Here is a 21,306-nt window from a genome sequence, read left to right as displayed (position 1 = left end):
AAAAGTGACATCTCCTACTTAAATTTGACAGTACTTTGGTGACGCCGCTGTTGCCTCGCTGACCCACCTTTGCACCCGAGATGTTGACGCCTCAATCCGGCTCATTGGGCCCCAGCCAATGGCTACTAGTGGTTGCAACCCAACCGTTTCGGTTTAAATCTAAATAAAATCAGAATCAAATTCGACGATTTAAAATTAAACCAAACTCAAACTTTATCAATTCATTTTTTATCTTAAAATTTAAAATCGAAACTGCAATTCCGATTGATGTCAAACGAAACAAAAAAAAAAAAGTTGAATGATCAAATGCATAACATTTTTGGTCAGACCAACAACTAATAAATAATTAATTAAAGAAATATTTTAGAAAAAAATTAAAATATATAATTTTGATTTGAAATAAAAAATTTTCTAAAACCGGATTTTTTTTAATCTGCTAGTTCAGGTTATTGACCATTATTTTATGTTTTTTCTTGTGGAAATGCAGATTTATTATCTCTTTTCTGCGTGTTTGTTAATGGATTCGGATCTGATTTAAACAATTAAGGTAAGATAGATAATTTTCATGGAGATTCGGGTCAAATTGCATCCGCTTGGCGTCGGATTTGACTTTTGGGTTCAGGAATTCGTCCGAGCCGAAACCATTCACCCAGAATCCCGTTTTGAGGTTGCGGCAGGTTTCAACAGCTGGCGGATACCCTGTGGGCCCGGTCAATGTCTCAGCGGCCCACCCATTGCCTGCGTCCTGTCGTCATGCGGTTTGCCAAGGGCTTCGAGCTCATCAAGCGCTTCGATCCTCCGCGGACGCGATGCCCATGTGATGCTCGGCGTTTTGTCTCCACATTCATGTGCGAGACTCTTACCATCTGACATGAGACTGTTTCAGGCGACCGGCCGACCAGGCTGAGCTGGGAGGCCATAGAAGAGGATGAGTGACCTGCTTCTGTTTTGAGGAAACGAAACAGAGCATGCATCTCTCGATCTCTTCCTCTCCTGTTGGTGAAGCCGCTGGCATTTGACTAAAGCTTCATGATGAACAGATGATTGTGGGCGAGCCTCATGTCACGAAGGTCCATCGATAGATGAAGCTGAGAGCCCACAAAAGCCATTAACAGCTGGATCAGCAGTGAATGCAGCTTTCTCAGCCGCAATGTTTATGCATATTAACAACAGAGGCACATGCAGATTGATTATAATATAGACAAGAACTTGTTTACCTGTCAGGTTACATTCATGTGCTCCTCTTCTAATCTTCCTGCTCCACCATAGCATCTGTCTTCTAGTGCTTCATTTTCTTGTCGCTGTTGCAGTAGAATTGCCAACTCCAAATTTTGAATGTCCTGTAAAATCATGACTTTCATTTCCACACATTAACTTCTGCCAGAGAGTTTATATCACGCCACTCGGTTCTTCAAATTGGATAATGAGTCTGCATACAAGATTAATATACATCAGATTCAACACCAATTCAACTCAAAAAGGCTTAAGCTTTCTAAGTTGGTACGTCTAACTAGCCATTTCCGCCTTCTCCAATGGTTATTCGGCATATTCTGTTGGCAGACAGGGAAGCTCAACCGGAAGCATGATGAAGTTTGGGAGAGGCAATTCCACAAACATCAGATGGACAAAGACACAAACGCTATCTTTCAGCACCAAACATGAGCCATTTACAAGAAGACAACCAATTACAAAGAAGACATCAAATTAGGCGGTTGAGAACCGGCCTTACATCTCCTCACCGCTGCAATGACAACTGACATGTCGGGCTGCTGGAAGCCCTTTGGCCCAATGTGTGAGGCCCATTAGATCCAGTGGACTCAGTGGAGCAATCCGATCTGCCGTCTCCATCTCCTGCTTCTCTCTACCTTCTTTTCCTGTTGGAGTCTCGGTTTCGGGTTAAGTTTCTGAAAGGTTTCCTCCTCGCCTCCGATTTACGTTCCCTATGCTCTCATGGTCGCCGCCTCGGTTTACTCGGCTCGAAGACCGAGAGCTACGTCGACACGAAGCGGCCCGACGACGTCCGGCAGGCGAATATCCACGCTGCCTGGGGCCGAAGGGCATGGACACGATGATGGCCTCCGCCAACGGCGAAGTCATCATCACCATTCTACAGGCGGTCCTACTCGGGTTGAGAACGCCAAGATCGCCGTCATTTAATTCCAGATCTCACATTCGAGGATCGACATGGAGCAGAGGAGTGTGGTCTCCGACCACACTCGAATGGACCGAATTCCCCGAGAGGAGCGAAATTATAATCCGGGGATGGTTACGAAGATCAAAGCCACGGGCTGCAATGTGCTCCTCATCCAAAAAGGCATTTTGAGTGATGCTGTGAGTGATCTCTCGCTACACTACTTGGCCAAGGCGAAGATCTTGGTGATCAAGGATGTAGAAAGAGAGGAGATTGAGTTCATCACGAGGACGTTGAACTGCCAGCCAATCGCCAGTATCGAGCACTTCCGGGAGGAGAAGCTGGGTCTAGCAAATTGCGTGGAGGAGGTCTCGGTTGGGGATGGGAATATCGTGAAGATGACAGGAATAAAGGACATGGGCAGGACGGCGACTGAACTTGTCCGAGGATCAAACCAGCTCGTTATCGATGAGGCAGAACGCAGCCTTCATGATGCTCTCTGTGTTGTCAGGTCAACTCGATCCTTTGCTTTTTTGACATAGCTTTTCCCTCTTAATTTTATCTGCGAATTTTCTAGGGGCAGTTGAATGGTTGCCTTTGGGTTTATGGAGTTTGTAGGGTGTTTTAGTTGTGGACGAGGATAGGAGTAGTTGAAGAGGGATTGGGTATTGTGATGTTTCTGTGCTGGGTCTATTTTTATGCTACTATGGTCTTTTTTTTTTTTTTTATATATACAAAGGTAAGTGATAAAGATGAGATTTGGTCCTAAGACTTTACGATGATCTAACAAGAAGTTTACCAGCTAAACTAGTTAACACCTTTAAGATATGCCAGATTAGGTTTTGAATCGATAAATGAGTCTAATATACTAGTACCAAAACAATATTTTAGGTGTAATACGTCGAATGAGATTTCAAACCGTTAATTAATATTGTAGCAACCATGGATATTGCTTAGTGGTCGACGCCGCCAAGACATGTTGAAAGAATAGTGGGATGGTTGAATTAATGTCACCATTATGTTTGAAAATGTATTTAGTGTCATAATAGGGAAGGTATTAGTTTTTTTTGTCTTGGACTGTGAGGGTTGAGGTGAGTGATGACTTGGTCCCTTGATTAATCTTAGATATTTGACAAGATTAATATACTTTATGGGTATGCCCTATAATATTTTACATGTCTGGTATCAGGACTGTTTGGTTCACTATTGTGGTTAGATCAAGCTGCAACCTAACTTTGTGCTAGTTTTAGTGTCCTTGATTTGTTCGGTTGTCTAGAATGCTACCACTATTTATAGGTTTCTGTTTAGTTATCTAATTCAAGAACCTCAATAGAAATGATGCTTGATTTCAGGATCCAAAATGCATAAGATCAGTATTATTTTTGAAACCATGACTGGGAAAACTATCTCATGTAAAGTTTGTATACATCAAATACAAACTCTCCATGGGTCTGTATATGGATGTTTGCTATTGTGAGGATTATACATTCTTCCGATCAACTGTCTGCATTCTTTTCTGCATCATTGCCATGCAATTACCAGTTGGATGTTACCTGCGCTTCTTCAAGCGGTGGTGTTGTTTGCCCCTCACATTATTTTCTGATTTTAGATGCAGGAAGATTTCCTTTTTTTTTTTTTACATTAGTTCTTTATTAAATTCCATATGTTAGTTGGACATTTTGATATTGACTTCAATTTGTATAATTCATGACATGATTTCTCATTGCTGGTGGAGGTGCTCCAGAAATTGAGATGTGAAGGCAACTTGGTGCTTGGGCAAAAGAACTTCAAGGAATGAAAAGTTACTGCATAAAGGAGTTTGCAGAAGCTTTGGAGGTAATTCCTTACACTTTAGCAGAGAATGCAGGGTTAAACCCCCTAGTCATTGTTACAGAACTTTGGAACAGGCATGCCCAGGGTGAGACTAATGCTGGTATCAACGTGAGGAAGGGTCTGATCACCAACATATTGGGGGAAAATGTGGTGCAGCCACTGCTGGTTAGCACAAGTGCAATTACACTCGCCACCAAGTGTGTGAGGATGGTCTTAAAGATCGACGGCATTATGACTGTGAGGTAGATTGGAGCATATGTCAACAGGCAACAAGCTTGGGACTTGTATGATTTCGTTGTACTTTTGATGCTTCTCTAATCTACAAGATCGATGACATTATCACTGTGAGGCAGATCGGAGCATATGCCAACGGGCAACAAGCTTGGAACTTGTATGATTTTGTAATATTACCAGAGCTGCAACGCAAGCAAGGGCCACTCCTTTTTGAGTCTTTGTTACCAGTTTAAGAGTCGTAGCGATTACAGTCTTAATTTGTTTATAAGTATGTTTGTTGTTAAGAGTATCTATCGTGGTTTTTGCCTTGACTTGCTGGCGACTCAGCCATCATGAAATTGAAATGAGTGAATCCTTGTTATTTGTTACTTGTTCACTTTGTTCAACCAGTGAGCTTCATATTATTTGTTCAACCCGAGTGGCATTTTAGAGAACATGTACTCTTTAAGAGGAGGTCCTTTTGATGGTGATATAAACAACGTTTTCCATTCCTTGCCTATCGTATCCTTTTTTTGCTTTACTAAGTTCAGCTATTTGTCTTAGCAAGACATGTATACATGTTTGATTTGTGCAGATATTTGACTGTTCTTTTGCGGATGGAATTGTTGTTTGCTTTGTCAAATAATTAAGTCATGCAGATCGATCAATTTCAAGACTGATACGATATGGTTTTTACCAACTAAACTAGTTAGGATTTCTTTTTTCCCCTCAAATTTCTGGAAGGCTAAATGTTGGAAAATAAGATTCATTATTATCTAAGCTAATTAACATGGCATGGAAGAGACCTTTGAATCCTCAATTTAGGACGAGTAATTGATATCTGCTCAGGCAAAAGGAGTCGAGAATTAATACAAGTGAAAATCCATACCCTACGTTGAAATATTAATTTAAAATTTGTAATTAAATGAGATTTTAGTTTGTGAATCTTAATTAAGATAGAAGTTAAGACCAAATAAATGTTAAGGTCAAAATCTTCGGCTGACCCCTCTATAAATGGTATCAACATTACAAGTTACGATGTTGAGTTTTTCTATTCTTCTCATATATTTTCCTTTTTTCTATGATTTCTTGCTGCGTACCAAATATGAGAGAGATTTTCCAACACCCACCCTAATCATGTCTATTAGAAACTAACAACACAATTAATCCTTGATCGATGATTATTCTAATCATGTTGAAGACTTGAAATGCGTAACATGAATTTGAACGCCATCAAACAAACATCAACAACTTATAAAAATTAGGGCCAGAGAAAATGGTTCAATTTGCAACATCTTTGGGATTTTGTGGGCAACATAATGTCTCTGAATACAAATTGTTTCACACAAGCCAATAGTCATGGATGGAATATTTTCTTCTAGTTCATCACTACTGTGCCAATTGCATTATTCTTATACTTATTCTGCTCCTCCAAGTTTCTAACCAAAACATCGAGTCCACAAAACACAAAATGGATACTTAATACTTAAGAACCAATTAAGCCAAAGCCAGAAACTAAAAAGAGGTGATTAGCAGTTTAGCACCTCTTTAGTAAGTATAACCCTTCTGAAACATTCCTGTCTTGGCTTCCTCACTCTCCCCCTTGGCAGAATAACGACCGAGCTGTGCAAGGGAATTAGCCTTTGCACGATCCAAGAGTGCTTTCTGTGATGCCACAACATTCTCCGGACGGCCCTGCCATGTTTTCAAGACTGTGTTTTGAAGAGCTCGAGCATAAGAGAAGGATACATGCCATGGATTGGGAGCCTGGTTCATCGCATTCAGATTGAGGGTTGCCTCCATTTCAGACTGCCCTCCCGACAGAAACTGCAAAAAGAAAAAAAGAAAAGTAATCATCATTCTGAATATTTTTTTCGATGGTGTTAGCATCACTTATTTCCATTCATTATTGTGAAACCAATAAATCTAGGTATATTAGACCATTGTCATGTTTGGAAATAAAGCCAAGTGATAATATACTCTTGTTGAGATTATTTATTGATCGTGACTTGTGTCCGTGAGATGCAAGAATTAGCAATGGCACAATGCTTATGCCCAAAAAATGATCAATCAGAAAGAATGAGCATTCAATGACATGTTTTGGAGCATACCATTATTCCAGGAACCGCAGGTGGTACCCTTCTGTTTAGCATCTTAAGTGTATATTTTGCAATCATCTCTGGAGATGCCTTTTCCTTGTGTTCAGCACCCGGGGTTACCATACTTGGCTTTAGCAGGATTCCCTCAAACACCACATTGTTTTCAGCTAGATAGTAGAACACCTCTGCCCAAACCTTTTCTGCTACTTCAAGTGTTCTTTCAATCGGGTGGTCACCGTCAAGGAGAATTTCGGGCTCCACTATTGGGACAAGACCATTGTCCTAAAACGTCACAAGAATGACAACAATTATCAAGCTGTGTATTAAAATCAACTAAATATGATAAAGCTGCTATTTCAATCCTACAAAAATGAATAATTAAATGGAAATTAAGTCTTAGTGCCATCTAATTCATGCATGATTCTGAGTTTGATGTAAGGAAGTAATTCAGTAAATTTGGCATTTTTAGTTGGCACCCCGACAATAAGCATATCATATCACAGTATGAACAAATAAAAATGATTCGTAATTCATGTTCACTAATTTCTTGACCTAAATTAATTTCACTTTTTTTTGCTCCTTTCCTTTAGTAAGTCCTTTGTGTTGTCTTCATCCTTTTGTTCTGCAATCAAGGAACACCAACAGCTCTTCAGAAGTTATATCACAATCTCTACATGAGATCATCACTTCGCCAAAGTAACCTAGATATGCATATGATCAAAACTACATGTGGGTACATGATTTATCAGATCTAGAGATTCAACTCTTATCTTTCTGAATGTTTAGGAACAATATGTGGAGTTTGCTCAAAGGCTTAGATCTACAAGCAAGCATGAGATGCCTCTGTTGTATTTTTTTCATCATTAGAACTCTGACATAAGAGCAAATGACCCTTATGTTCGGTTCTAAAAGTTTTACATGAAGATTTGGCTCATCTTGAGGATGCTTGAAGTACCTGAGCAATGGCAGCATACCGAGCAAGACCCCATGCAGCTTCCTTTACAGCCAAGGCAGAAGGACCACAAGGAATGCTGACAACTGTCCGCCTGAAGTTTTTGGCAAATGTTAAGACATGACCAAATTAGCAATTATACTTAGATGCATGATGAAACCAAGAAGCATTTGCAGTCCCAGCCAGGGATTTAAACCCACCACTTGGCAAAGCGTGCTCCTTGCTTGTAATATTCAGCACATCTTGAGGCCAATCCATCCAATCCTTGGCACCAAGATTCATTGTTTGATCCAGGTAATGGAACCAAACCCTTGGGAGAAAAAAAGAGAAACAATAACATTTCATACAAATAAATCAGTACAGATTCTCCAAATCTACTGTCGGAAGTTGACATTGTACTATGTCCACAAATTCCAGTGATAATTACCTTATCAACCTTTATGCCGGGCATTATTTTCTCTTGGCGTAAGCAATCCACAAACTTCTTCCCATCAGTGGTCGACTGGTAAAGTGTTTCCTCGAAAAGAATAGCCCCAGAGATATATTCGCCTAAGCCAGGTGTTGTCAACAAAAGCTGCCTGTAGGCTTGCCGATTTGCCTCCGTATTGTCCAGGCCAATCGAAGCAAGCCTCTTCCCACACGTAGCATTTGATTCATCGATTGCAAGAATCCCACGCCCAGGAGAAGCAATGACTTTCTGAAAAAAAAAAAATTCAACCAGCATCTTTGTTCATTCATCAATAGCAAGAATTCCATGCCTCGACGAAGCAGTAAATTTCTAGAGAATAAAAAACATATAGAATCCTTTCAACAAAAAGCATAACGCCATGCTAATGATTAGATAACTTCCCGTTTCATTGGTCTTAACCTTGTATACAATCTCAATCTGCCAGTGCCATCTTGTTTGCTAAAGTACTGCTTAACATGAAAATGATGACAAATTGAGCAGGAAAAGATATGCTACAGCCAATCAGGAAAGGTAGCACAAAACTAGAAATCTTTAACACGCCGCGATTAGATTTTCTGTGGACCAAACCAACTTCATATTCAGTACTACTACTCAGAAAGTGTCAAACCTGCTGTGCTATTCAAATCTAGTACCATTACAAACACAAAAATTGAACAAGCCCGTGATGACGACACAAATTGATCAAGCCCGGGATCATCTCAAGGAGTGTCAAAATAACAATTATGAGAAAATAATTTCATTTATGACTCACCAGCATAACAAAAACAAGAATATCTTTTTTGTTCCCTTTTGATTTCTACGGAACAGTAAAAATGAATAAAATCACAAAAAACGTTATCTTTCGTATCAAAGATCGATAAAGACAACAAGATCGAACAAGTTCAACAGATTAATGGAAAAGAAGCCGAATCCATAAAATTTCAACAAAAAGGGTCAGAAGGTCAGAAGAGATCAACAGAAGGACAAAAAAGCGATCTTTTCCGATCCAATAAGGCTCTTTTTTGGATTCAAAGTGGAGGGATCGGGTCACAAGCACCACGAACCAGTGAAATGGGCGAGATCAGAAAAAAATATAGAGGGTTAATGACTCACGGCGGTCTGGACGAGCTCGTCGGTGTACGAACCGGCCCTGATAGGCCCCACGGCCACCCGCCGCCGTGGCGCTGCTGTGAGGATACGGCTCCGCCGGTCCAACGACCTCTCACCTGCGATCCATTGGCTCGATGGAGCGCTCAGTTTCAACGACGCCATCTACCTTTCTCTCTCCCCCGGTGATCGCCCCTTGATCGAACGATTCACCCACTCACTATGCATATATAGAAGGGTAGTCTTTCATCGTGTTCGCCGCCCAGCGTCACCACGGTCGAAGCCAAATATTTTGGATCGAGTCACACTAAATTACCCATCTACCCTTATGAAGTTTTCCATCCGTTTCTCGAGTTTCCTTACCAAACTGGGAAAGCGAATCGGATGTCAATTCCGTGAACCGCGGAGGGCAGGTTTTAATAAACCGGGTTTAATTGATTTATATTGGAATTTATGATTTAATATTGGAATTTAATTCCCATCTTCCTCTTCTCTGTTAGGTTGGGGAGGAGTTTGGTGCACCAACCCACCCCGAGCAGCCTGTTCTAAGATAATGTCATCTTTTTTTGAACTTGGACTATCATGTGATGATGACACCTCTCTGTATCTATCAGTGCTGAGAATTAGATCGGATTCACTGCATCACCAATCACACTTCGATGCAGTGGTGTTCAAATTGAATCGAAAATTTCTGTTTGAATGGATTCATGAATAGTTTAATTTTGAAAGAATACTCTTTTTTTAATTCGATTGATCGTTTCGAACTAAATTAATTTTAATTTAAAAAATACTAGTCCAATCAAATTTATTGTCAATAACTCTCAACTAATTCAATCGATTAATTAAATTAGTATAAATGTTCAAAAAAATTTAAAATCCTTAAAATCAAAGTATAATAACAATGTTAGTTCAATTTCAATCTCATAATTTCATAAATGATATGGATTTAATTTCATAAATTTTATCATGTCGGTTCCATTGGAGCGATCCCATTTATTATTATTATTATTATATATATATATATATATATTATAAAATACTTAAAATTATAAATCGATTAATCAATCGATTTCGGTTCGATTTGAGACGTCTACTTTCATGAATAAATTGGATGGTATGAGCTACTGGGCCTTTTGTTCGGCTCAAAAAGCTCAAATAGCTCCCGTCCGTCCGAAATGGATACAACTATTCCAGAAGATCACACGGCTATTAAATTCCCTCTTCCCCCCACCCCTACCCTTTCCTCCCACCCCCGGGACACGGCGGAGAGATAGAGGTCGGTTATTAACTACGATTAAGCTCGAGATGGAGACCGAACGTGTCCTATGAGGTTTCCCCAATCTCATTAGGGTTTTCCTTTGCCCCCCCCACACACACCCCACGCCCCCCCCCCCTCTCTTTTCGTCCTCGTTCTCCAATCCCGCGACCGAGACGAAGGCTGGACTTCGCCAGCTCTCCCGATCGAACCATCAAGGCGGAGTGAGAGCACGAGAAGCGACGCCATCGCGGCAAGTGTTCGCTCCCAGGATCGGCCCCCTCTCTTCGATTCTAGGGCTTGGATTCGGATTGTTGGTTTTGTCTGTGAGGAATAGAGAGAGGGAGCGAGGGTGTTCGAGATCCTTGTGGAGATTCAATAATTGGGTGCATTCATGTTCTTAGGGTTTTCGATTCGGTCTACTATGTAAAATAAGTCCTCTGCTCGAACCGAATGGATTCTTTTGCTCTTGATGTTTGTAACGAGTAATTGTGGATGGTGCTTCAGTTTTTGTCCTCTTCCTCCACTTTCGTCGTTTTATTTTTCTCCTCGTTTGATGTTTGTATGCCTGATATCCAAGAAAGAAGACGAAAAGAAGAATAAGCTTATACTTGAACCCAGAGGTGTGGGATTTTGATTCGAGTTAGTAATTTTCATTGTACTTGAAACATCAAAACAGTTCACCTTGATAGACTCGAGACAAGAAAAGGAAGAGTTATTTATCATTCATGGAGAGCTCTGGATTAGTTAAACGGAGTAACGGGCACCTTGGGGTCACCGAGCCAATCTCGTGGAGTGGGCCGACTGAATATGATGTGATCAAGACACAGGAGCTCGAAAAGGTTGAATTTTTGAATCATACTGGTGCTTTTTTGTTTTGTTCAAATTCGTTATTCAAATGAATGAGTTATTGCAATCTACCTTTCCTTTCTATCAGTATCTTGCAGATGCTGGGTTGTATGAAAGCCAGGAAGAAGCTGTTTCCAGGGAAGAGATTCTGGGAAGATTGGACCAGGTTGGAAATTTGTGATTTTATTTCATGTTATTCTTACACTGTTTGCTTCTTTTAGCTGAACCTCATGGTATGTGAATTTTGACAGATTGTGAAAATATGGGTCAAGAAAGTTAGCAGGGCCAAGGGATTCAATGAGCAGTTTGTCCAAGAAGCAAATGCCAAGATATTTACTTTTGGTTCTTACAGACTCGGGGTACATCCGTTCAACATTCTTTGCTCATTGATAAAAGGCATTCACATCGGAGGCTTGAATAACTTAATAATTTGCTCTTGTTGATGTTGTACCACTGTGAATGTAGTGACGTTTGACTTTTGTAAAATTTGATAAATATCAAATAATTTGCAACTGCTTTTCTTAAATTTAAATAGGAAATCTGAAAATACATGCTCACTCACTGGTTTTTGTTCTCTTCAAACGACCCTTATATGAATTGCTCCTCTAGGATCCTGTGACAGCACAAGATAACAAAACAAAATTGGTTGTATGCCTACTTTATTGAAATTTGGTTTCTGTGTGGACTCTCATTAAGAAATTTGAGCAATAGTTTCAAAACTTCTGAGCATCCCTACATGTGTTTATGCATTAAAAAAAGATCAAGTCTCAGGTCACTATGGCATTCCTAAAGCAATTTTGTCTGTGGTGCAGTAACAAACATCAACCACAGAACCTTATTACAACTTACTGAGCATAATGGAAGACAAATAAGCATGATAAGTCCGTAAGTTAAGATTCCATGGGTTTAAATTGAATAAACTTGACTAATTGGGATTGATATAACCCTTAATCTAGCTTTATTAGCCAAGATTATATCACTTCTCTTAACATCTTAAATGTTACACCATGGTTTTTTCATTTTCCATCATTTACCATTCATCATCATTGTCAAAATTCATCAGCTTCTACTTCATGTTAATTATACAAGCCATCTGAGCACCAGTCTTACTCGGGAAGATGTTATAAGCTGTTAATAAAGTGTCCTGGTTAACATGTGAAAAAGTTGTTTTTTCATGGTCATCGTTGCTTATTTACTTCTCATATGACTCACCTGTCACCAATGGTTGAGCATCCAAAATTGAATTTTTTTTTTGTGCTATTTGTACTAATGTTGGGTGTTGTTATTTTTTTTTATTAATTTGAGGTGCATGGCCCTGGTGCTGATATAGACACATTATGTGTGGGTCCAAGACATGCTACTAGAGAAGTATGATTAAGCTTTTTTTTATCATTCAGAATGCTGTCTTTGTTTATCTCAGAAATAATCATTTGCAGTTACAATCTATTCTTTGAACTTTTTTGCAGGAAGACTTCTTCACAGAACTGCATAATATGTTGTCTGAGATGCCAGAAGTGACAGAACTGCATCCTGTCCCAGATGCTCATGTACCTGTGATGAGGTTTAAGTTTAGTGGAGTCTCCATTGATCTTCTTTATGCTAAACTATCACTTTGGGTCATACCTGAAGTAAGTTTGCTTCTCTTTGTTAGGCATTTCCATGATTTGACTAATTAAGCTGTCTTGCTTTACTTTGTTAGTCTGCAACATTATTGTACGGAAGATTCAGGTTTATTGATGTAACAGTCATTGCTTAGACATGCGTATTCCAAGATATATCATTTTGGCTAAAAGCTGCTTAGACGTGCTTTTGGGTACTAAAGTACTAAAATGTTTTACAGTTCCACTTTGATTGCATTGTTTCAGGACCTGGACATCTCACAGGACTCTATATTACAAAATGCTGATGAGCAGACTGTTCGTAGTTTAAATGGGTGTAGAGTCACTGATCAAATTTTACGCTTGGTACCAAATATTCAGGTCCTTGATCTCATTATAGTCCTCCACATTTAAATTTCACTAGTAATTTAGATAGAGCATGCAATAAAATAACAATCTACAAAATTTCCTATTTTATGAATTATGTAATTTTTTTGATAATTTGATTTTGTCTGATCCAGAATTTTCGCACAACCTTGCGTTGCATGAGGTTTTGGGCCAAGCGCCGTGGTGTTTACTCGAATGTATGAATCTTGTGTGCTACCGAGTTTTCCTGCATTTATTTGCATTTGTCATATATTAAATCTTTGTTTCTTGATCTTGCCTTCATGTTCAGGTTGCAGGGTTCCTTGGTGGTATAAACTGGGCATTGCTCGTTGCTCGTATATGTCAATTGTACCCAAATGCACTGCCAAGCATGTTGGTTTCTCGCTTTTTCCGGGTCTACACTCAATGGCGATGGCCAAATCCTGTGATGCTTTGTGAAATTCAAGAGGGTACTCTTGGGCTTCCTATTTGGGATCCTAGAAGAAATTTCAGAGACAGACTTCACCAGATGCCCATTATAACACCTGCTTATCCTTGTATGAATTCTAGCTACAATGTGTCATCATCTACATTGCGTGTGATGACTGAAGAGTTCCAGCGTGGAAACGAGATCTGCGAGGTGCATTGTATCACCTTATTTCCTCGTATCATTGTACATATGATGAGCATAACAAGCATGAGTTTTGCTATCATAGTCTCAATATTCTTTGTTTCCTCTGTAAGCTATCACCGAAGGTTCTTGACATGCAATTTTTTCCTTCACCTATCTCAATTTTCGTTAATTCGGAAATCTGATGGAGGTCTGTAAGAAACTGTAGATTTTCATACTGTTTCGGCAAACTTGTAGGGTATTGATTCTTCCCATTGTTGACTGCACATCTGATATTTAACTAAATCCATGCTGTGATCTTTCTTTTTCATTGTTCATTGTGGTGGTAAATGTGCTCAGGCAATGGAGGCAAACAAAGCTGACTGGGACACCCTTTTCGAGCCCTATCCCTTCTTTGAAGCCTACAAGAATTATCTTGAGATAGATATCACTGCAGACAATGAATCCGATCTTAGGAAGTGGAAAGGTTGGGTAGAATCTCGACTTCGCACACTGACACTAAAGGTTAAGTGAACTATTTCTACATCTTTCAATTCCTTCAAGCAACTTGGGACTTCATTGGACCTTTCTGTCTTGATCCCTTTACAGATTGAAAGGCACACATTTGGCATGCTTCACTGTCATCCTTGCCCACGTGATTTCTCAGACAAATCGAGACCATTTCACTGCTGTTACTTCATGGGTCTGCAAAGAAAACAAGGAGTTCCAGTACAAGAGAGTGAGCAATTTGACATAAGGGGAACGGTGGATGATTTTAAGAACTCTGTAAGCATGTATACTTTGTGGAAACCTGGAATGGAGATCCAAGTTTCTCACAGAAAACGCAGAAATGTTCCATTGTTTGTTTTTCCTGGAGGTGTACGGCCTTCTCGTCCTCCTAAAGTTGCAGGGGTGGACGGTCATGCTGTCTCTGGAAGAAAGGTTTCTGATATGGTTCATGCTGGAAAACCTGCTGGGAATGTATCTCATGTGGCAGATGCATCTACTGACAGGAAGCAAATGGAAGGAAAAGGTGCTTCTTGTGATCCGATCGTTGAATCTTCCAGTGAATCAAGAAAGGGAAAACAATTAGATAATAGGACAGACAGCAATGCTGCTAATATGAATAATCTGGTTGATCATATATTGAAGCCATCTGAAATGGGAACGCCGTCTTCATTTGCCAATGGGGTCTTAGATGTGCCTGATGAATCAAGAAAGAGAAAATGCATGGATGTCACAACAGATAGCTTTGCTACTGGTTCAGAGTTTCAGGCAGATCATTCATTTAAACGACCTGAAACTTCAGCTGCCATTGCTGCTTCAGTTGGCCCTGTTACTGAAGTTGACAACGGCGAATCTATTTTTTGCTCTAAAGAAGCTGAGACATTGGCAATCAGTAAAATAACTAGTGTGCCACCTAGCAACCTTGCTGCTCTGCCGGAGGGACTTGATGAGCTTGAATACTTTGAATCTCAGGGCCATGATAAGGGTTTCGGAGGTCCTGTTGGTGGCCACTCTGTGGAGTCTTCTGCTGTCAAAGATGCCATTACGCAACTTGGAAGTTCTTATGGCAGCAACACAAAGAATGGAGGCGTAGAAGAGCTTGAGGTCCTTGTTTTCAATCTTTTTTCTTTGCTTGTGTTTTCTGAGATATTTTGTTATACCAGAAGATAATTTTATCCCGTTAAATTTTTTGGAAGGGTTATTGCTATACAGAATTCTGTAAGTTATTGCGTCGGAACATGCAAATGTGCCATAAGCATTAAAACATGTGATGTAGCACATGTTCATTAGGGCAATTTTATCAATGAATTAAAGTCGATCACAACCATCAGATTCTTTTTTTAAAATGTATATTTAGAGTTAGCCAACTTTATCAGTTAGATTTTTTTTTTCTATAAGAAAACATTTTGTTTCATAATGTGATTGAATCAGTACTGATTCCATGAATTTGTTGATTCAGAAATCTTCAGAGCTTTCTGCTCCATATCTGGGAGGAGCTCCTGCTTCAACAGCCAATACACAACGCAAGCCCCTAAGGTAATAATTGACTTGTTTGTTTGCCAAGGTTGAAATTGATCCACTACAACTACAAATCTGCTAGTCGATCGTCCTGCCATGTCAATCGATTGTGATGTATGGCTATTCTCTTGCATTTGGATGTTTAAAGCTGAACCCTATGCAGGTTGAGGTTGTCTACGGTGGTGAAATCTGCTGGAGAGAGATCATGATTCTACTCTCCGAAGGTCAATGAAGATCCATTTGTGACTCCCCCGGGAGACATGAGACGGCCACCGGAAGAACTAATTCCGAAGACTACATGATGATTATGCTGTCCATCTTTATTCGAGTATTCGGCAAGCCTCGAAACCTATTGTAATATTACCAATGCGCAATATCAAGATCAGACTTTTGCCATGTTCCTGTGTGTTGGCTGAGTTATTTGGCTGTTGCTAGCAGCTCCGGTTTGTTTGTTTGCTTGTAATCAAGTAGGCGAAGTGTTTCTGCCATGAAGCATGTGGAATAGCACTTTTAAAGAGTTGGTTTATATAGTTAATACTGTGACAACAGTTGTAGAATGTGGATAGATTGATAAGTATTGATTTAGGAGATGAAGATTATTATGCTTGACTCGGGAGATGTTGCCCACGTCTAAGTACAGTTGATTCCATCAGATGTTTTAGATTCTTGAAGAGGGTGGGAGGGTTATTTGTTTGTCCTCTTTTTCTAAAATGAATCTTTTCTTCGTTTGGTGGTGAAACCTTTTCTAGCTGATGATAGAAAATGAAGTGGTTTAGTGTAAATTAATTGATGTTGGTAAATTGGGAGATGTCACAATCAATTTCCTTGTGCTCGCTAGTTAGTTCTGCGTAGGGTGATTCACACTTTTCGGATTTGTATATTATACGTCGAAAGTTATTAGTTCATGCGGTTGTGGTACGTTTTGTTGCCGATTCCTTTTGGTTGAGATTATAAACATCCTGTTTGGGCCAGCGGTATCACAGCTTTTCTGGTCCTTTGATGAGTGGGTCACCGGTCGCAATGAGGAACACAGCGCACAGTCTCTCTCTGTCTCGCTCTCATTTATAATAATAAAATGAGGAAGAAGAAACCCTCCATCGGTCTCATTTAAAATAAATCAGTAAGAAGTAACAAAACCTGATGATCTGTTAATTAATATGTTGATCTCTTGACACTAACAAGAGAATAAGATGAGATTTTGTCGAGTTTGTCTCGACATAAATTTTTTTTATACCGGGTAACGTGTAATATATTAAAAAAAATTGTCGATAGTAAGATACCATGCATATCTTATTTGATTATTAGATTTATAGGTTTGGAATTTCTGGGTCTAGTATAGCCGGTTATTGGGAATGACAATCAACCTTACTAAAGTAATTGAGTATGATCATCCACTCTTGGTATTATGAGAGGAATTGTTAGGATCGAATCGGCACTAGGGGGGAGGTGGGGGGATGAATTAGTACAGCGGATAAAAACGTCAGTTTTGAAAAATCTTTCATTCGATTAAAACTTATTTCGACAAAAACCATTTCAGAGAGATGTTAACTTGAAAGTGTTTTCGTAAGGTAGTAAGAACAGTAAGCAAGTAAGGCAGTTTGCAGTAAGGGAAAATAGCAAGCACAGAAATACAAACCAAGTTTTATAGTGGTTCGGTCGTCGTGACCTACATCTACTCCCGATTCCTCTTCCGTCGAGGCTACCAGCATCCACTAATGGTCTTCCTTCAATAGGCGTAGACCAACCACCTTCTTACAACTCTATTCTCCTTTTGACAGGCTCAAGAGAGAACCTTTACACCTCTCTTTTAGACCTATATCTCTCTTCTCCCTCTAGAAGAATTTTCTAAATACTAGGAAGAAGGGACTCTACTCTTCAAGAGAGACTACAATTTTTTCCTCAAGGATTCTTTCCCCCTTTTTAACTCACTTTCTTGTTAAATCTTGGATTTTGATGATGAAATCAATTGGTAAATTATTTGATCTAATCCATGTGTTGAGATAAGTGTACAGGATCAACTACGATAGTAGTAAAGCGTAATGCAGACGATGAGCCGGAGTCGATGACTCAGATGATATACCGGGAGCTCGTCGAGAGTTCATCGTGAGATCACTGGAAGCACGTTGGAAGACTCATCGAAAGCTCGTCGAGAGATCGCCGGAAGCACACCGAAAGACTAGCAGAGAGTTGGTGGGGAGTTCGCCGGAAGATCGCCGAGTGAAGAATTGACGTACCGGACCATGCTTGCCTTAATCGTAGTTAGAACAATAATTAGAGTTGATTTGGGAGGTAATCCCATCAACTCTGTTAGGGGCCAACTGGGCTCGAGTTGGACTGGTTTGGGCCGGAGTCAAGGCCCAACCAAGATGCTGAATTCCTGGTTTGGGCTTAATCTTGACCTACATCTACTTTTGGCTTCCTCCACCGACGAGGTCATCGACGTCCACTAGAGGCCTTCCTTCAATAGGCGAAGGCCAACCACCTTTTTACAGTTTCACTCCTTTTGACGGGCTTAGGAGACAACCCTTACAGAATTTTCTTTCCTCTCTTGACAGATCAAAACTTGGAAGAAAAGAGGAAGGAGAACTTTTAACTAATACAACACTTTTGAGCTCTAAAAATCACAGAGTAAGATCAGGATTTTGGTGGTTTTGGTTGCTCTTTCATTGCTAAAAGGGTGGGGTATTTATAGGCCCCAACCCAGTTTGAATTCCGAGCTCAAAACTATCAATTCCCGAAATTCTAGGGTCTGGCGGTTGCACCGCCTGGCAGAGCTCGAAGACTGAGCCTCTGGGCGGTGTCACCTCTTGTCAGGGGCGATTGTACCTCCTGCTAGAGCTCGAAGACCGAGCTCAAGCGGTGCCACCGCCTGACTGGGGCGGTTGCACCGTCCAGCCAGAGCTCGGAGACCGAGCTCAGGCGGTTGCACTGCCCAGCTAAAGCTCGGAGACTGAGCCCTGGGTGGTGCCATCGCTGACTCAGGCGGTGCCACCTCTGGCCAAGTAATTTGAGTCCGAAAGGGCTGATCCATTCGACCCAATTTGGGTCTGTCAAAGGCCCAATTGCCCCAAGATTAAGTTAATGGGACCACCTCCAATTTCTAACTTAATCATCGTGCTAACTACGAATTTCTTAAGACATTTACTGCAACTTGCTCCGGTGTGTCAATCGTTTCTTCCGGCGAGCTTCCGGCGAGCTTCCGTCGATCATCCGATGAACCCTCGGTGATGCTCCTGCGGACTTTCGGCAAACTCCTGGACTTGCGACGATCCACTTGGCAAGTTCCGACGAGCTTCTTTGGCAAGCTCCTGGACTTCTCGGATTTGTTCCCGCAGAACCTCCAACGACCGTCCGAACTTCTGTCGAGCTCTCGAACTCCCAACGTGATCATAGTCTTTGACTCCGACTCAACTCCTGCTGCATGTCTTACTTTCATCGTAGTTAATCCTACACACTTAAAACAAAACTTCGATCGAAACAATTATTCCTAAGCAATTAACCAAGTTGTCCGGCATTTCATTGGTCCCTCTACGCTTCGTCCGATTCTTTGGCGCATCGTCCTCTCTTGCGGCCTATTGCTCAATCGGCCAGTTGACTCCGCAACTCCGATATCCTTAGCGCAATACCCGCTCTTCTTGGCCCGATGCCCGAGTCCACGATCCAAAGTCTTCTATCGATACGTCGACCGATCCACCGGCCCGACGTCCAATCTTCTAACATGTTCCTCCGGCACAACATGATTTTTCCTGCTTTAATTGTCTCATCCTGATCGAAGCATCCGGCATCACTCAAAACGTAGATTAAAATATTAACACAATTATCAGTTGGTTTCATTATCAAAATACAAGATTCAACAATCTCCCCCTTTTTGATGATGACAACCAATTGATGACGGAGTTAAACTTAACTCCCAGAGTTTAAACAAACTCCTCCTATCAATATGCCATATCGATAGAACCTTGAATTCAAACTGAATTCAAGTCATTGCAATATTCATCATGAATATTTGCAACACGTCATCATAAACTTATGCATAACATGTCATGCCATCAACATACTTCTCCCCCTTTGTCATCAACAAAAAGGAGAAGTACAACTATTCTTTATGTTTGTAATATTAGTTTAACTCATTACATGAAAAATATAATATCAAGTTTTATCATCATGCAGTTTTGAAGCTAGAAAATTTAGCAAATATTACATCATGCTTAGAACATTGAAGCTATCAAGTTTTAGATATGCAAGTTTTACAGCATACAAGATAGCACTTTTGGTAATGTTCAAGATAGCAAGTTCTACATCATGCAAGCTAGCAATATTATAACATTTTAGAACATGCAAGCTAGCAATTTAGAGATGTTCAAGAGAGTAACTCTTGCTTCTTGAAATATACAAGTTTGCAAGCTAGCAAATTTTTGCTTCCTTTGCAATGTTTGAACTCGCAATTTAGTTTTCGTTGCAAAATGCAAGTTTAGCATGTTTAGCATCTTGAGATAGGCAAGATAGAATATTTTTGCATTTTCTTGATGTTTCAAGCTAGCAATTCTTGATGATGTTCAAGATAGCAATTTCTTCTCTTTTGAGAAGTGTAATTTTTGCTTTCTTCTTGAATTGTGCACGCTAGCTATCTCCCCCTTAGTCATTGTCAAAAAGAAGGGAAGACCCTTTCTAAAGAAGGGAAGACCCTTTATGTCAATTTCTAAATCATGACAAAGGTGAGTAATCATTCTTATTTCAAAATTCCATAATTGAGATAAACCTTAAATTCAAATTAAGGCAATTTTAATCATGATTCATATCATATGCAATACATCACATAAAAAGCATAAGTATTCCATGCATCATTTTAGCAACGAATCGTAGCATTTCATCACATGGCAAGATATCATCAAGTAAAATTACGATGCAAGTTCTTGATATCTTAACATAATTCAAATTCAAATATGGTACTTATAGCATTAATTCATATATTTCTCATTCAAATATGACATTCATAGTATCAATTCATATATTTCTCCCCCTTTGTTTTTGTCGAAAAGAAGGGAAGAGTAAAAGCTAGCCAGCATTTGCCTGGGCTAGCAATCTTTCTCCACCTATGTCATTACCGAAAAGAAGGGAGAAATCAATGGCCAAAAAATTTTAATCATTATACAGGCCATATTACAAAATCATGTCATGATATCAAGAAAATTCAAGGACATGATTCATTCGACAAATCCTTTTAATAGAGCAAAAGAATTATATAACCAAGGATCATGATTAAAATATATCGATATCATAGATCAAGTCATGATTTGTGATTCATCATAAAGTAAATTAATTTTCAGTCATCACATAAGACATTTAAAGAATTTTTGAAACATAGGAGAATGATTAATTTAAGCATGTAATGTTTCAATCAAATTTAAGTCATGAATACCAATACTTTCATATTGTGAGTATCAATTCATGAATGCCAAAAGATATTATTTGTGATTCCAATTTTACAAGATCAAGATTATGATTTAGATAAAACTCATTCAAATCAAATCGTTAACTTGAAACTCTTAATCAAGTTATCAAAATCAATTTTGAGATTCACAAAATATCATGAAATCATTAATCTCGATCAAATGGGAAAAGCATTTTTTTAAGTGATTCTTTTTCATCTAAGCATGTCTTAGTCTTTATATGCTAAATCAAGATAAGCATGAAAGTTCAAGACATAAAGGCAAAATCTTATAAAACAACTCATCAAGCAAGATTTTAAACCTCCATTTTCAAGCCATATAAAGAGTAAGTCAAGGATTCAATTATCTCATGTCATGAATTCCAATAGGC

At 39.6% G+C, this 21,306-nt stretch overlaps 2 protein-coding genes and 1 pseudogene across 2 annotated transcripts; 2 read left to right on the top strand and 1 right to left on the bottom strand.

The window, feature by feature from the left end:
- Positions 1-1,693: 1,693 nt before the first annotated feature.
- Positions 1,694-4,584, top strand: LOC135587751 (T-complex protein 1 subunit delta-like; annotated as a pseudogene).
- Positions 4,585-5,454: 870 nt separating this feature from the next.
- On the bottom strand, positions 5,455-9,036 carry LOC103974221 (fructose-bisphosphate aldolase 1, chloroplastic). Its single transcript, XM_009388988.3, has 6 exons — positions 8,790-9,036; positions 7,656-7,925; positions 7,429-7,538; positions 7,232-7,322; positions 6,289-6,558; positions 5,455-6,004 (listed from the first exon to the last, which is right to left on the bottom strand). Exons 1-6 carry the CDS (start codon positions 8,946-8,948, stop codon positions 5,726-5,728), a joined length of 1,179 nt encoding a protein of 392 aa, XP_009387263.2. The 5' UTR covers positions 8,949-9,036; the 3' UTR covers positions 5,455-5,725.
- Positions 9,037-10,030: 994 nt separating this feature from the next.
- LOC135587750 (nuclear poly(A) polymerase 1-like) lies at positions 10,031-16,095 on the top strand. The gene is made up of 12 exons (XM_065079492.1): positions 10,031-10,880; positions 10,976-11,053; positions 11,139-11,246; positions 12,193-12,255; positions 12,354-12,515; positions 12,753-12,866; positions 13,007-13,069; positions 13,162-13,491; positions 13,822-13,986; positions 14,071-15,072; positions 15,428-15,504; positions 15,650-16,095. The coding sequence occupies exons 1-12, from the start codon at positions 10,767-10,769 to the stop codon at positions 15,693-15,695; spliced, it is 2,322 nt and encodes a 773-aa protein (XP_064935564.1). The 5' UTR covers positions 10,031-10,766; the 3' UTR covers positions 15,696-16,095.
- The last annotated feature ends 5,211 nt before the right edge of the window (positions 16,096-21,306 follow it).

This window comes from Musa acuminata, chromosome BXJ1-8 (genome assembly GCF_036884655.1).
Source record: "Musa acuminata AAA Group cultivar baxijiao chromosome BXJ1-8, Cavendish_Baxijiao_AAA, whole genome shotgun sequence".
Classification (NCBI taxonomy): Eukaryota; Viridiplantae; Streptophyta; class Magnoliopsida; order Zingiberales; family Musaceae; genus Musa; species Musa acuminata.
The sequence above is the reverse complement of the archived record's forward strand: the minus strand, read 5'-3'. Positions and strand labels throughout refer to the sequence as shown.

What these genes read in the sequence shown, in the direction of transcription:
- LOC135587750 (XM_065079492.1), top strand. Translation starts at nt 10,767, where the DNA reads ATGGAGAGCTCTGGATTAGTTAAACGGAGTAACGGGCACCTTGGGGTC. An exon ending in TTGGTTCTTACAGACTCGGG is followed by an intron (nt 11,247 to 12,192) that starts GTACATCCGTTC and finishes TATTAATTTGAG; the next exon opens with GTGCATGGCCCTGGTGCTGA. An exon ending in GCCGTGGTGTTTACTCGAAT is followed by an intron (nt 13,070 to 13,161) that starts GTATGAATCTTG and finishes CTTCATGTTCAG; the next exon opens with GTTGCAGGGTTCCTTGGTGG.
- LOC103974221 (XM_009388988.3), bottom strand. Translation starts at nt 8,948, where the DNA reads ATGGCGTCGTTGAAACTGAGCGCTCCATCGAGCCAATGGATCGCAGGT. An exon ending in GGTATGCTGCCATTGCTCAG is followed by an intron (nt 6,559 to 7,231) that starts GTACTTCAAGCA and finishes GTGACGTTTTAG; the next exon opens with GACAATGGTCTTGTCCCAAT. An exon ending in CTGCGGTTCCTGGAATAATG is followed by an intron (nt 6,005 to 6,288) that starts GTATGCTCCAAA and finishes TTCTTTTTGCAG; the next exon opens with TTTCTGTCGGGAGGGCAGTC.